This window comes from Artemia franciscana, chromosome 2, assembly GCF_032884065.1.
Source record: "Artemia franciscana chromosome 2, ASM3288406v1, whole genome shotgun sequence".
In the NCBI taxonomy this organism is placed as follows: Eukaryota; Metazoa; Arthropoda; class Branchiopoda; order Anostraca; family Artemiidae; genus Artemia; species Artemia franciscana.
In genome coordinates, this window is record NC_088864.1 from 46,759,210 (window position 1) to 46,774,929 (window position 15,720).

The window sequence follows — 15,720 nt, forward strand, 5'->3', positions numbered from 1 at the left end:
AATGACGCAACTTTTGTCTACATAATTTATTGGTTCTGTGGCCCGATACCCGCACTACCATCCGGCGTGCAAAAAGTGGGGTAGCATGGTAGCCATACTACTTGGCAGTTTTCATGGCCTTGTGAAATTTTTCGGCAGATTTTGTTAGAAAATGCTAGTGCTTCCACTATTCCCGAACTGCTTTTGTCGAGTTCTACAACTGGCCGTTTGGAACTTTTTGCAAACCTGACTACCACCCTCCCCCGTTCGAAACCACCGCTCTGGATGTCATAAGAATACATTTGTTGTACCTCTTTAGATTTTTGAATGTGTCTGGGGCCACTTTGGAAACAATATTAGGTTATTTTATCAAATGACTATTTCTAAACCTAAATGCTTCAAAAACATTAAGGACTACGAAGACACGGCACTAGGGCCGGATCCCTTCACTCCCTAAAGTCGTATGTTAAACATGAATTATCTACGTTCGAATCGTGATTGTCCATGAATTATTCAGGGCATTGTCTTAAGTGGTTGAACAAGTATCCTAAACGGAAAGATAATAACTAGGTATTCCACACTTGGCGGTTTATGTCCATTAAACTTGATATTTGAGGATTTGTGAAGTCACTAATTACAAATATAGGGCATTGCAGGACATGAACTCAATTATTAGACTACCTCTATTTGATATTTCTCATGGAATATTATCGTACCGAAAGAACGGCCGTAGCATATCGGGAGAGTGCTTATTCAAACATAACTTTAAATATATATGGCCTTTTTTGGTAGCCTAATGATAGACATTGTGCTATGACAAAGAGTAGAAGTGTCTCATTTTTTGCCGTGAAACAAACAATTTTGGCCTGAAAAGTAACAAATACCTCCGTACTACATTGACAAATCTTCTAGAACGCAATATGTGCACGTAGAAGGTAAGTATCCAGTGGAATGAGCTTTCAGACCCCTCTCACCCTCTAAATTTTCGATACTGACATTTTTAGACCTTTATCAAAACGGTACCACCCTTAAAAATGTAACTCCCCTCGGAAAAAAAAATGGTGCGAATGTTTATGTTACCTTGTAACAAAGAAGTTCAAAATTCATGGATGCAGATGAAGTTAAAATACGAAAATAATTGTCAAAAATGCAGCCTAAGTACTGTGTATTGTATTAGGATGCTCAAATTGCGATCTTACTCCTTTATCTTCAGTTGAAGACTTTAAAAGCCCTTAAATGGCCACTTTAGTGGATACATACCACCAAGTTTGAAATATATTCTTATTACCCTCGGAATACTATCCTACATGTACCGCATATAGAACAAGGGTCCCCCTTCCCCTACCTGAGTTCAGAAACTGAGCCTCATACGAAAGAATTCTTTTCGAGGAACAGGAAAATTTCCATGTCCCCAAAATTAGGCGGAGTCTACGGAACATGTGAGAATTTTCTGGGAAGTTTTTCAAATCCCAGTATTTGGGATGCCAGACCCCCAAGTGTATGCACCTGCAATAATCATCACATCGAGAAAAGTGCATTTGAGTAATTCCGTGTTTTGACCCCATCCCGGAGGAAAAATCACGCCATCCTCCCTAAGGATCGGTCCTGTGTTCTCCTATACTAACTATTGATTTCTGTTTTGTTTTTGTAAAAAAAAATAGTTTAAAAGCAACAAGGTCAAATCAAAATAATTAGGTGGGCAAAGCGTATTTTTCAATATCTAGGGAGCCAATTTGTCGTTTTTTTTAATTTGTTTAATGAAAACACCAAAAAATGGCATTTTCAGCTTTTCATGCTCCGGTGTTTGTTGTGCATTGAAAAAATGCAAAAGCATTCGTTGTTGGAAGGGTTGCTCAATGACTCAGGCATGTCCTCAGTGGGGGGATGGGGTGTCTGATCTTGCCACCACCAACCCCTCCCAAGGAATGATGGTGTTGTTACGGTTTTACCGATTGTGTCCACATAGTTCGCCTCTCATTTACGTCCCTGTATTAATGAAATAAACAATCATGAAGTCCTTTTTTGCTTTTTGTCTTCCTGTATAACTTATGTCTCATAAGGTCTTGCTTACGCCTTGTCTGAATTACCGCGGTAATTAAGACGTTTTTCACACTGATTGTTTTTGTACAGTCAAATTATAACCACTCTCTTATTTTTAAGCCAAATAGAAGCAGGAAAGAATGAATTATAAAAACATGTTCACATATAAGTGCCAAAGGGTTTCCTATTTGGGAAAAATCCTAAACACCACCATGAATACAACTCAAGAGGAAAAATCAGTTGTCAAAAATATTGATCAGAATTTCAAATTAAAATCAAATATGTCGCCTCAAGTCAAAACATATTTTGTAGAGGGCCTCCTTAACCCGTGGCATAATGGGGGGGGGGGTCAAGGGGGGATACCTCGGCTATGGTAATTAAAAGGGCGATATATGCCATTTTGGTCGAAAATGAGTTATGTAGGTTATGCAGTAAACTTAGCCCGAGGAATCGAATGATGCAGTCAGATTTTTCCTATCTCGTACCGTTACGAAGTTAAAAAGAGACATACGCCACTTTTAACCTGCCTCACAGCCGGTGGCTGTGATAATTAAAAGGGCGCCAAATACCATTTTGGTCGAAAATGAATTATGTATGTCGTCGGTACGAAGATAAAAAAAAAAGACATACTTCACTTATGAACGTGAACAAACTTGGCAGATAAAAAAGAGAAATACGCAATTGACAAACTTTTTTGCGGTTTTTGGCTCTTCTGAAAAGTTAAAAAAATGGCCTATGTCTTTTTGTTAATTATTACAGCCGACCTGGTTCCAGGCGCAGCTTCTGAGGGGGTAGCAAACTGAGGAATTTTCTTTTTTTATTTATATTTTGGTAGTGACGGGGCGCAGGGTGGAAACCGACACTGCCCCCATGGGCTGAAAACCCTAGCTATGCCTCTGTTTTAACGATTGGGCTTGATCGGCATTTGTCAAGATCGGCATAGTCATAGGGGCCCGTGTTAGTGTGTAAATGTATGCCCAGTGACTAAATGAATAAACAGTCAAGACAGCACTGTTTTTTATTAGTTAACCCGAATTAACTACAACCACAGTATTGTTCAAATTTTGCATGACCGAAGACTCTATAAAACTGGTAAGCACCAATCCCTTCACGAAAAAAAATTACAATAATAACACTAGCAATAATATCCCCCGGGAGTCGGGACTGTTCTGTCACAGAGATACTTCGCTGTTAACGTCAATATCGCTACAAAATATATTGTATTTGTATATAAAAATTGTAATATCAATCGTCTCTTCAGTCAATCAGTATCAATCAATCGAATCTCCTCAGTTTAATTTTTTTTTTATCTTTGCAATTTTTATATTTTTAACCACATAAAGAGAAAAGGAACAAGAACAGACAAAAATAAAGACAAAAAAAATACAATGGGGAAGTGCCAATGTGAAGCCGATAAGATCAAACAGTTCGTGGTAACGAACTGTAGTAAGGAGCGACCCGGCTCAATAGTAACCAAAACTCTAAAAAATGGAATTTTGATAACAATAGCTACATTAAAAGAATCGCATTTTAATGCTGATCTTAAATATATAAGTACAGTTTTTTACTGTTTTAAAAAGTAGAGTTGAGAGAAAGAGTCAAACTTTAGCGTAAAGAGCGGGGCGTTGATGAGGAAGTAATATACGAAGTAATTTCTGTTCGTTTTAAGTTTTGATGTCGCTCCTTACTTTCAGTTAAAAAAAACTTTTTTTTTTTATTTAATTGCTGAAAAAGAAGATTGGCAATTTCGCAATCCAAATGGGTATCTGATGTGCAGTGAAAGAACTGATGAAAATATTTCGTAATGAAGTGGAAATCTAGAAGGGGAAAATGGCTTCATCCATTTGATCCACACAGAATATTTAGTAAGGAGAATTTTGCATTGGCCAAGGTCTTAGGACAATAGTCGGTGTAACGTTCCACAGTTTTGAAACATATATAAGAATTGCTATTGGCTGTGCAGAGTCGGCCTATGACGCCTTAACCAGGCAGGTGTGTAGTAATTTGTTTTAAGGCTACTTAGCTACTTAAACCTGCTCACAATTTCACCTTTAATAATAGTTAGCTTATCAGAAAAGGACACGGAACGCAAAAAACAACCTGATCTTCATTTATATAATAGGTAATTGTCCGTAACTCCAGTGATTAATTCCTTTGAAAACAACCACGTGACGTTATAACCTGAGGCGCATGTTTCTCCATGGTACTTTTATAATCAGGGTCAATTGGTTCCGATCATTGGAGGGAGTATATGTTTTGAAGCCTGAAGTCAAGCAAGTAATGTTTACATTATAAAAAGATACCATGAATATTTAGGCAGTAGCTTTTTAATCTAGTTTTTTTTTCTTTCTTTATAGTGTTAGCTTGTAGACATTTAGCAGTGAAATACTTGCAAATGTTTAATCACTCAATAAAATCCTCATCATCATTATCATTGTCAATAGCTTTCATTATATGGCGACAAATTTTACACCTAGTTTAGTAAACTAGTTGGTAAATCTTGACTCTTTGGCGGTTTGAGCCAATTGGTATTCGGCACAAGCGGAAAATAAGACGCGCAGCTTTTTGTATGGCACTTGGTTCTTTATCAAGTGAGATATAGCGATCGCAAGTTCTGTCGGTCTGTCTATCGGTCCCAGTTTTGCTAGTTTAGGCACTTCCAGATAAGCTAGGACGATTAAATTTGGTAGGGGTATCAGGAACCAGACCATATTAAATTGTAAATAGTCATTTCTCGGATTTGACCATCTTGTGGGTGTGGGGGGACGGTTGATTCGGAAAAATTAGAAAAAATGAGGTATTTTTAACTCACGAAGGAGTGATCGGATCTTAATAAAATTTCATATTTAGAAGGACCTCGTGTCTCAGAGCTCTTATTTTAAATCCCGACCGACATTAAGCCTCTGATTTTCCCTTTAAATTAATCTATTGATTCTTAGAATTTGGCTAGAGCTCATGCCATATGAGCTCTTGGCTCTTCTGACTTCGTCACAAGTGCCATATTAGCTCTTAGCTCTTGTTTTTTTTTTTTAGAAACACTAAAAATGTTCCTATTTTGCTAATTTTGACATCTTAGTTCCGAAAACTTGCAAGTCCTTCTTGATGTACAATCTAGTATAGTGTTCAGTAACTTCTCCACGTTGAGATAATGAAACCTCCTTTGAAAATGAATTTTGGTCCGAGGAATCAAAAGAGGGTGCAAGGTACTCCCTAAATTCAATGAACAGCTAATTTTTATAATTAAAAAGCAAGTTTAGAATTATAGCAATAGACATGCATAGACAAATGGGGACGCGTAAGCTACCATAATAAATTCTAAGAGCTTCTTTGGAAAAATGGGTCATATAGTTACATTTCCCTATTTTAGATTTCCTATTAAAACTCCTCTTAGACCAGGGGCGTAATTTTCAGTGGTACAGGGAGGAGCTGTCCCTCCCAGTCCTAGTTTGCCCCCTTTCAGACTCCTGTTTGTCCCCTCCCCCCTGAAATTTAGTTTCTTGGAAAAATCTTCTCATAATTAGAGATTAGCCTGCATTATTCAAGCATCCAACGAAACGGGTCAATTTTCTTTAGTAGGTCTTTACCTTTATAGTACTATATGGCTGATTTTTTAGTTTTCACTCTCATTTTCACTTGATTTGGGAAAATTTGCTACAGCTTTATCCCCCCCCAAAAAAATTTTGACAAAATTACGCCACTTTCTGATACCCCTCCCCTTCCCCCTGAATGATGATGCTCACATCCTATAGTAAGAGATCCGAAACTGTACAATAACTTGAAGAAACGAGTTTTTAAGACAGTTTAGAATGAGTCTAAATTTTGATGCGACCCAATTAAGCTTCAATAGACCGTAAAATTAGGTATGCAAGATTGATGAATAATTAGTAGTGCTAAACTCAAACAGTACATATAATCCATCAACATCTTCTCGAAATAACAAAAAGCGGTTAAATACAAGCAAAGAAAGCCAATGGCAACAATCATGTTCATATTTCAATCAGTCTATCAGCAAACATCAAAACGATTTGAAGATAAATGTAGTAATTTATACAGGAAAAAATCTAGGGTAATAGTCAGGGGGAGCAGCTTCTCAAGAAGTCACTTTCCAACTGTTACAGATCAACCGGCGATCCGGTTGCAGGTATAATTTTTTTTTTTTTCTCAGTTCCTTATATTTTAGGAAAGGGTAGAGATAAGTAGCGAACAGAGATGCTATCTGGAGGAGGGTCAGAGAACAATTTCAAAATACATTTTGAATTAAAATAGAATTTCTTGGGGGGAGCAAATTTTAAAGGAATTCTGTATTCAGTGGCGTAATTTCGTCAAAATCCTGGAGGGGGGGCAAAGCTGGAGCCAATTTTCCCAAATTAAGAGAAAATGACAGTGAGAAATGAGCCATGTTGCCTTTTGCCATAAAGGCAAAAGTATACTAAAGAAAACTTACCTGTTTCTCTGTATGCTTGAATTATGCAGGCTTATCTTATTTTTGACAAGATTTTCTGCAGGAAATGAATTTCAGCTTGGGAGGGTGGGCAAGCTGAGGTCGGGGGAGGACTGGGATCTAGAGGGGCCAGTCCCCCCACCCTTTGCCATTGCAGATTAAGCCCTTGTCTGCATTGAATAACAAAAATCGTTATATTTAGAGATATAAGCTGTAAGCATCCCCCTCCCACTTTGTAACTTTTCAAACAAAAAGGTCTTTTTATACTCCTTAGAGAAAAACTAAAATTGTGTCTCTTGGTAACAAACTCGGATTTAACATATCTTTGGAGGAGGACCAAGCAACTCTAAGTTTTAAAATATGAGTAAAACAGAAAGGAATGTCCCCCAAAATGTGTTGAAACCATAATTTTGTTCAGTCTTGGCCCTCTTAGGAAATTTTTGGGTCTTAGCCCTCATAGCAAAATTTAAAATGGCATCTTTCTAAAGAACTAGCAGATTGAGTCCACTTTAAAAGAATACTAAAAGTTGGTCTAAAAGAAATGCAAAGAAAGCATCGTTTATTTGCGAATATAAGTCCAAACAGAGCCAGGGTTTTAGGAGAAGGGATAACATTTTTTGCAGGCAAATTCACTGTCTTAAAAAATAACCAGTGTTTTAGGCCCAAGTTTTTGCGGAGAAGAGCACCAATCGTTGGTCACAAGTTTCGTCTATTTCGAGTACAAATTCCCTTATTGGGTCCTATTTTGAGTATGAATTTGAGCGTAGGCTACATTTAGGTTGATGTAATACCTGAAAGTTAAGAAAAGGCTTTATAAAATATAATTTGGAATAAATTCTGAAACACGGAACTATTGTAGTACTGCCACCCCAAGCATTCTTGATCTGTATTCTACCAATATGGAATAACCCTTTGACAGATGGTTTACCACTTTGAAAATTATCAACTGGACTGGGATATGTAACCCTATAGAAACTAAAGAAAACTCTGAGACTTCCGCATTTGGTTAATAAAGAGGGAAATGATATTAAGCGGATATCCTGCACATACAACTGGCTTAAGTGGCACACCTGCTACAAACAATTTGTTCTGATACATCACATTTGTTAGGTAATTCAATAAGACAAAGACATACCGATTTAAAGTATTAAATGTGAACTATCGGGGCCGCATCCAGGAGTAATTTTTTTTTTGGGGGGGGGTTACAAAAAACTATAAAACGCAATATTTGTTCATTTTTGAAAATGATGATGAAATGGAGATGTTGATTTTTGACACGACTTTACGAGTCGGATAAACATTTTGGAGGGGAGTTCACACCTCCTAACCACCCCCTGGATCAGGCTTTATGAACTATATAATTTGTGTTCGGGTTCGATTAATTAAAAACGAATAAAGTCACAGGCTGATGAAAAAAAATGTATTATCAGCTTAAAAAACTGTCAGGCCAGAATCAAAAGGGTCAATACTGATAAAACAACAAAATACTAAATGGGAGAGAAGAGGAAAGCAAAGTCTACTGAAAATAAACATCCTCAAGACGAAAATGGTTCAATTATTCCCGCTGAATTGACAAATAATCCAGTAGGTCATTCCATACTGATGACCTATGCAGGATAACTGAGTTAAATGGATGTCAGGTCGACAATCTCATTTCTTCACATTCCATTTGGGCAAAGTTCCGTATCCTTTAGTAAGTTTCGTCGATATTTGACCTCAATATGAAACACTGGAGATTTAAGGCCAGGAACTTTTCTGTTTATTCACTAACAATATGATTCCAACTTATAAATCCGTTTCAACCTCTTACGTTCTAGTTCTGGAAATAGTTTTTTAATTAACAAAATCGATTTAAATGCAAAAAAACATCCAATACATTTTAATTTAATGGATAAAAAAATACTGAATCAACATAAATATTGACTTGAACATAAAAAAAAAACAGTTTAAAGAAAGATTCACTTTGGTAACCATTTGGTAGACAATTCCCCGAATGCAGGAAGAACCAAGGATCACGATAAAATAAAAGGAGAGTAGAATTTGTTGACTGTGAATAAACGGAAAATAAAAGAAAATATTGATATTCCATTGACAGAAATGTTCCTAAAACCATTTCAGCAGAGTAGGCTGAAAATACACTTCTACATTATTTCATTAGAATACACTTTTCTAATGAAAACGTCACTTCTTACATATTTTTTTGCCATTCCCTTGCCTCGGTGCGAAAATTTTGTACATTTTTTCAGCTTTTGGAATTAAGAACAAGACATATATATATATATATATATATATATATATATATATATATATATATATATATCATGAGAAAAAATGAGACCAGGTCATAAACTCGCTCTAAAACTTTGTCGTCACTTGCTTTCATCCTTAATCAGAACGCGGTTGCGTTGAATTATTAAAAAATGCTTTGTATCCAATTTATTATTTTGTTTCTTTCTATTTCATGTAGAAGCAAATATGCCCTCTTTTGATCTTTGCACGAAAGTTCTAAGGTTTGCATGAAACTTATGGGACCAAGCACTTAGGGCGAAAATGACATACGATACGATACTTTGTTAATAAACAGAATTACAACTATTTACATTACACATCTACTGCACTGATGGAAAAACATACGTTTTTGTTGGCGTGCAATAGTAAAAATTAACCATTTTCTAAACACAACAAAAAGTAAAGTAATAAATAGCTAACAAAAAAGAAAAAACATACCACATAAAAAAGAAATATCAATCCCCTTCACATAGGAGATGGATTCTCCTCATCAGGGTCGTAATTTACCATGGGGTAGGGGGCAATTGGCCCCCCAGACTCAAGCTTGTACCCCTGCTTTGAAATTTGGTGAATTCAAAAGCCTTGTAAAAAAAAGTAAGATGTGCCTACACAATTAAAGCATCCACAGAAACAGATCAATTTTCTTTAGAACCACATACCTTTGCCTTTATATGGCTCATTTTTCGTTTTGCACTGTCATTTTCAATCGACTTCGGAAAATCAGCCCCAACTTTGCCCTTCCTCCAGGATTTTGAAAAAATCACGCCACTGATTTTCATAGGCAGATACCACTCCCCTGTCTCACCTACTCTACATATATAAAGCGCCATAGCTGGAATAGAAAGGTGAAGGACGCATAGCTACTACTGAGGTGACTTCCCCCAAGATATATCATTCTACCAAGCTAAGTCAAGGATTCCCCAAATTACAATAATTTTTGGTTGGTGAGTGCCGGTACTGTAAGGGTCAGTAGTTTAAATTCTTGGATAAAGTATCCTGGGCTGTAGGTAACTGCTTACCAAATTTCAAACGATTCCCAGACATTCTGACGTTTTATTGAAGAGCAAATGACACTACCCTTAAAAAAGGTTTTTAGGGGGCGGCAGTCTTATTTCAACCTATGGTGATTTTTGCTCCTTTTAGCTCATATCAATTAATCCATACTCATTCAGAATGATTCATGCACTTGTTAAATTTGATTAGATTATTGATTTTAATATATATTCGTTTTAGGTTTCATTTATTTATTTATTACAAACTTATAGCAATTAACTAATGTGATTTTATCTCTGCTAGTTTTATTCTTCAATATTGCTCTTTACTGTACTTTTCTTGAAAAAATGCTTTTGGATTAGTTTATTTTTGAAAATAAGGAAATCAAGTGATGACGCAGGGGGATGTGGGATACTGACGGAAAAAGAGAAGAATTTGAGTCCCTAGTCGAAAAGCTCAAATTTGCTTCAACTTTTGTATGAGCAAGATGTATGGTTTGTAACGGAGTAGAAAAAGGCCGAGTCCTTGCTGACAGGCTTTGAGAAGCTGGCGATATAATGCAGATGTATACAGTTAAAGCAGAACTTCGGAGACAGTTAGACTGTATAAGCCAAGTCACAAAACTCTTCGGTATACAAATAAAGGCCAACAAAACGAAAGTTATGGCCCCATCTCTCTATTAGCATGAAAATTCTTCCTCAATCACCATTGACAGCTAGATAGTTGAAACATTCGACCAATTTATCTATCTTGGAAGCCTCCTGCCTTCTGAAAAAAGCCATATTGCAGCTGAGAGCAAACGCCAACTTGCTGTCATTAGGTCTAGCTTCAAGAAACTGTAAAGAATTTGTAAGTGCGGTTAGCTCTTGAACAACCATCTAAAATTCCATCTCTTCAACATTGTCATGATACGGTATTGTTCTGTACGGCTGGGATATCTAAATCGTGACAACAGAAAGAGTGCAACCTTGTCGCGCTCAAGATGCGGAGCCCCAGCTACATCACAAGGGTGAATTGCATCAATCGTGCGACAAAAGAAAGATGTGATGACGGTTGAAATGTCACGAGACGCTCCTCAATAAGATGAAACGGCAGCACCTTGCTAGTTTCCTAACACCCGAAGGAACTGTGGATAGATAACGACCACGAGGAGGACAACGGAAAAGGTTGATTCAGGGTATTGACCATGGTTTATAGCTTTCATCCATGTAATGATGCATTCCATTTTCAAAATGATCGTGAGAAGGGTGGACCACGCTTACTGCAATGACATCGAAAACTTTGACAATCAGCAAATTGTATAGATATGCAGAACAACAGTGAATGCATTGTCATATAGAGCTCTGGCCTATGCCCTGTGAAAAGGAGTGACCCTGTTATATCCTGTGGGAATGGGCGAGACTTGAAAAAGTAAGAAATATCCCGAATCAATAAACTACGATGTCTTTAACTTTAGGATAGTTGAAAGGAACGAATTTTATTTTACTATAATTAACGACAATATTTCCAGTTTATGAGAGGAATATTGCCACCCAAGATCATCGATCTATGTGTTTTTAGTTTGTCAAGTTGCCACGTGTGCCATGCTTTGTAATCACAATTTTTTCGTTTTAATGAGATGGGGGATTGTATATACCATTGTTCGAGATGGGTCCACTTCCCACCACAAATCACGTATCCTGTTTGCAGACATGGTCCTTGGCCGTTCACTGCATTTCGGAGAAATGGCGTGCCTGTGCAGAGTTCATGCTTGCTATACAAGCTATCCACCCGTATAGCTGACATCCAATTCTAAAAAGATAATCGAAGGAAATGCTATAAAGTGGTTAATTTTGATACTCAGGCTTCAAAACCGAAATTTGTATTGAACTTTTAAAATCAAGTGACCCCTCCCTTCCCCTGACACACACCCATGAAAAATCAAAATTTTGTCAATGGCCTCCTATAGCCCAATCTACCTTGTACGTACTGCTCTGATGAGCATATCCCTCCCTCTTCTTGAAAATTTGTTTGCAAACGTGCCTAGTACAACAAAAGTTTTTTTTTACTGTTATTTAGTTAGATATTTGTCCCTACAGGCTACTCAAAATATGTCTTATAGTGATGGCAAAGCCTATCTACTTTGAAATGCACCATTTCAGTATCTTCAACAACATATGGGTAAGAAAAACCAGTTTTAAGAAGAATAGGACAACAAAGCATGTCTTTAATCTTTGGTTAACTCTCCTGAATCAACTACTCTTTTAAATGCAAATTATTTGTCAAATGCAGACGAAAATACTTTATGATCAGAATATTCCATAGTCAGTAATGAGCCAATGCAACAGTATAAGGTTTATTAACCTAGTCAGTGTTTTTTTTTTTTTCCTTTTCTTTTCTTCTTTCTTAATAATGTGCACATAGTCACAAGTTTTTGTGGTTCAGAAGTTCTCTGGATTACATGACCTGCTTAAAGAATTTATTTTTCTTTTTTTATACAAAATTAGAGATAATTTGAAGAAATAAATTTGGCAGCAAAAAAAGTTAAGTGTGGGCAATATAGAACATTTTTCACAGTGAAAAATGGCTAGAATGGAGGGGACAGTTCCCTCCCCTCTTCTCAATTCCCCCCTGTATGCAGATTGCAGATACGTAAATAAGCTCACGAGAAAAGGTGCCTTGATGATTTGTGCCTTGAACTTGCAGAATAAAAAAGGAAACTTATTGTATAATGCCATATCTACCGGAGCGATCTTTGGACACTGAGATAGGACTCTCCTCCTTGTCTGGGTCTCTTGATGTACGCTGGGGGTATGGAGTTAGGGGCTTGGGAACAAATATAAAATCGAAAGGAGACTTAAAAGTACAGAAGACTTGTGTTAAGGAAATTTCTGGCACGGAAAACACCTACAGGGAAGCTTGCCCTCCTCCTAGGAAGACACCCCCAGAAAATCTTGCTCTCAGAAAACACATATCCAACGAAGACCTCCTCCTAGGAAAAATGGCATGTGTTTAAAAAATGATGCTACTCAAAAGTAGTCAAAAGCAGAAATAACTTCAGAATGTTTATGAGTTATATTCGGGTAAGCAGAATCCCACTCCCCTCGTCAGCTCTTAGTACCTAGTAATGACTATTGTTACAGAAAAGTTTGCCGATTTTGTTGGTTTGCATCCTCTTTTGTCCTTACTTATCATCAACAATTGGGGTGATCCTGCACGGATACTTCCTGATAAGGAACAACTCTATTAGCAAAAGAATAGCACCTTTAAATTCCCCGTTTCCCAATCTTTCAAAAGAGCCTACTATATCCCCTATTACGTCCATTAATACCATGAACCTTTTACCTCTCATTGCACGAAACTCAATATATGTAAGCATATTTCATCTAACCCAGCTAGGACTTGGGTATGTCAAACAGGGGCGTAAATTCACAGAAATAAGAGAGGAGGGGCGATGATTTTTTCCGTTTTCATTGATATACCAAAAACAAATTTTTCAAGCCAAAAAAGCTCACGGTAATGGTGGCGGAGCGGGCAATTATATTTTTTTTCGATTTTTGTCAACAAAAACACCAAAAAATATTTTTTAAAATATAGAGAGTGCCCCCACCAATTGGCACCCTTTGACTTAGACCATAATGGCTCAAGAGTTATCTAGTCGGTAGCTTTCTAGTCTAGCTTGAAAAGATATTAGGCTAATGAAATAAAAATAGTAGGCCTAACATTAGATTCCTTATTTTATGCTCTTTGTAAATATACTTGTGTTTCTGATAATGCAGCCCACTCCCCTGATGGGCCAATAAATAGCCCTACTAATACATTTCTTCGTGGTTTTTCATCTCGTGACGCCTCATACAAAGGGTGACTGAAATCTTGACTCAATGAAATACAATTTCGCCTAGGTGATCACAATGGAATTATGGGTAAAACATTAACATTAGCCTATTTGAAATTACTGAAAAATATAAGTAACAATGAAAGGAAACGTGATAATCTGATTAAAAGAAACATGCTGCATTTTATAAAGTGAAAATTTCATTGTTTTTGTATATTTTTTTTTTATTTTTTTTACATATTTCAAGGTATAAGCAGGGGGGGTTGCATTATTAGAAAAGCAACCGTGACATTCGGAAATAGCATAAAATAGGAAATCTGGGTAAATATATAGCCTAGCCTACATCTTAGGATCAACTAATACATTCACTTTCTTACTAGCTAAACAATGTGAAGATGTATATGATTACCCTTTGCCTTCAGAAGTGGCCAGCATCTAAATATTTACCGAAAGACCTAGCCTAGTTATCAATGTTCAAACTTTCAAAATGTAGTCTATCCTATTTTAATTTATATATGCGGTTCAACGCTCGGGAGCACACCCAAGATAGTCCCTTAAATTAATAGACTAGCATCAGCCTAAACAGAACCTTCACATCTTTTTTCAAAATTGCTAATTTTGTGAGCTATTCTAAATTTTTAAAAGTTAAATCAACTTACTTTTTAGGGGTGTCTGAAACATCCTTAGCCTTGGAATGACCTTTCAGCATAGAAAAAAATCCACCTTTCTTTTCCTTAGTAGCCATTTTCAAAGTTATCACTCCAACTTAAGCACCAGAGAAATAGAAAACATACAAATTAACCATAAAATACTATATGAATAGTCATATTAACCGAAATGACTAATTTGTACAATTTCTTATCGAAACAATTATAGCCATTTCCCCATTGATAAGAAAAGCATATTTTTTTTTGTCTATCACAGAAAATTAATTATAGCTAGTTACTTCTAAGCATGGAACAATTTTTAGAAATATCCACAGTTTTTCTCCCAAAGAAAGAACACAACCACTGCTCTGCTCTCCGGTAACTGTTTCATCGATCGACTCAACAGATAGCCTAGGTAAATTGAACCACCTTTGGGCTTTTTGTAACCAAACTTGGAAAATAGTTATTTATAATTCACTCGTTTTTAGAAAACAATTATAACTAAAGTTAGTTTGACACAAATCATAGCACAGAACGTAGACAAGACATACACTGCTCTGCTCTCCGGCAACTGTTCCTTTGATTCAGACAGAAGGCAGGAATTGAAATACCTTTAGGCCTTTTGCCGATTCAATTACCTGTACTTTATTGGCAATTATAGTAATAAGGCAAGAAAATTGTCCCCCTTAGTGAAAACGGAAATTGAAGCATAGAATCAACAGCCGCCATGAAAAAATAAAGTTAAATGACAAAGAATAATTTTTAAGGGCACTTCGTTCCTGATTGTCTCAAGTCAGCTTCAACAGATACGAAGATTGAAATTTTGAACGACCTAAAACAAAAGTGACGGTTGTCCAAGTGAAATATAAAACAAATTTGGGTACTTACGTATTATACCGACCACGTTCAAGAAGGGAAGTTAGGTTAATCATAATATAATATACCCAAATATGATGAAAATATAATACTTTAGTAAAAAAAATTATGGAAACTACAACAGAGAATAGGAGGTATAATTTGCTATGGGACAGGGGGCGGTGTAACTGCCCCCCTACAGACCTAAGTTTGTCCCATCCAGACCTCAGTTCGCCCCTCGAGCTCAAATTCAGTTTCTGCAAAAAATTGTCAAAATTAAGGTAATCCTACATAATTCAAGTATCCAGAGAAACAGGTCAATTTTCTTTAGTATACATTTACCTTTATGGTAATATATGACTCATTTTTCAGTTTTTACTATCATTTTCGCTTGACTTGGAAAAATTGGCTCCAACTTCTACCCTCCCAGGATTTTGACGAAATTACGCTACTCAAGAGAATTGTGGAAAGCACGGCGCCCAGAACGCATTATATTGAATACCTAGCCTAACCAGGTCAATATGTTAAATATTTAGTTAAAATATGCCTGTATAGTAGTTTATTTCACTCAAGCTAAGCTGATTATCTCCGAGAGCACACACAGAAACCGATTTTTAGTACAGATGAAGAACAAAGCGTGGTCGGTATCACAAGAAAGTACC

At 36.6% G+C, this 15,720-nt stretch overlaps 1 protein-coding gene across 1 annotated transcript in view; it reads right to left on the reverse strand.

Moving 5' to 3' along the window:
• Positions 1 to 14,787, reverse strand: part of LOC136042728 (uncharacterized) — a gene marked incomplete in the record, with an annotated part of 208,929 nt that extends 194,142 nt beyond the window's left edge. Inside the window, 1 exon segment of the mRNA XM_065727690.1 lies at positions 14,216 to 14,787. Coding sequence (XP_065583762.1) covers positions 14,216 to 14,301 — 86 coding nt within the window.
• Between the last annotated feature and the right edge of the window lie 933 nt (positions 14,788 to 15,720).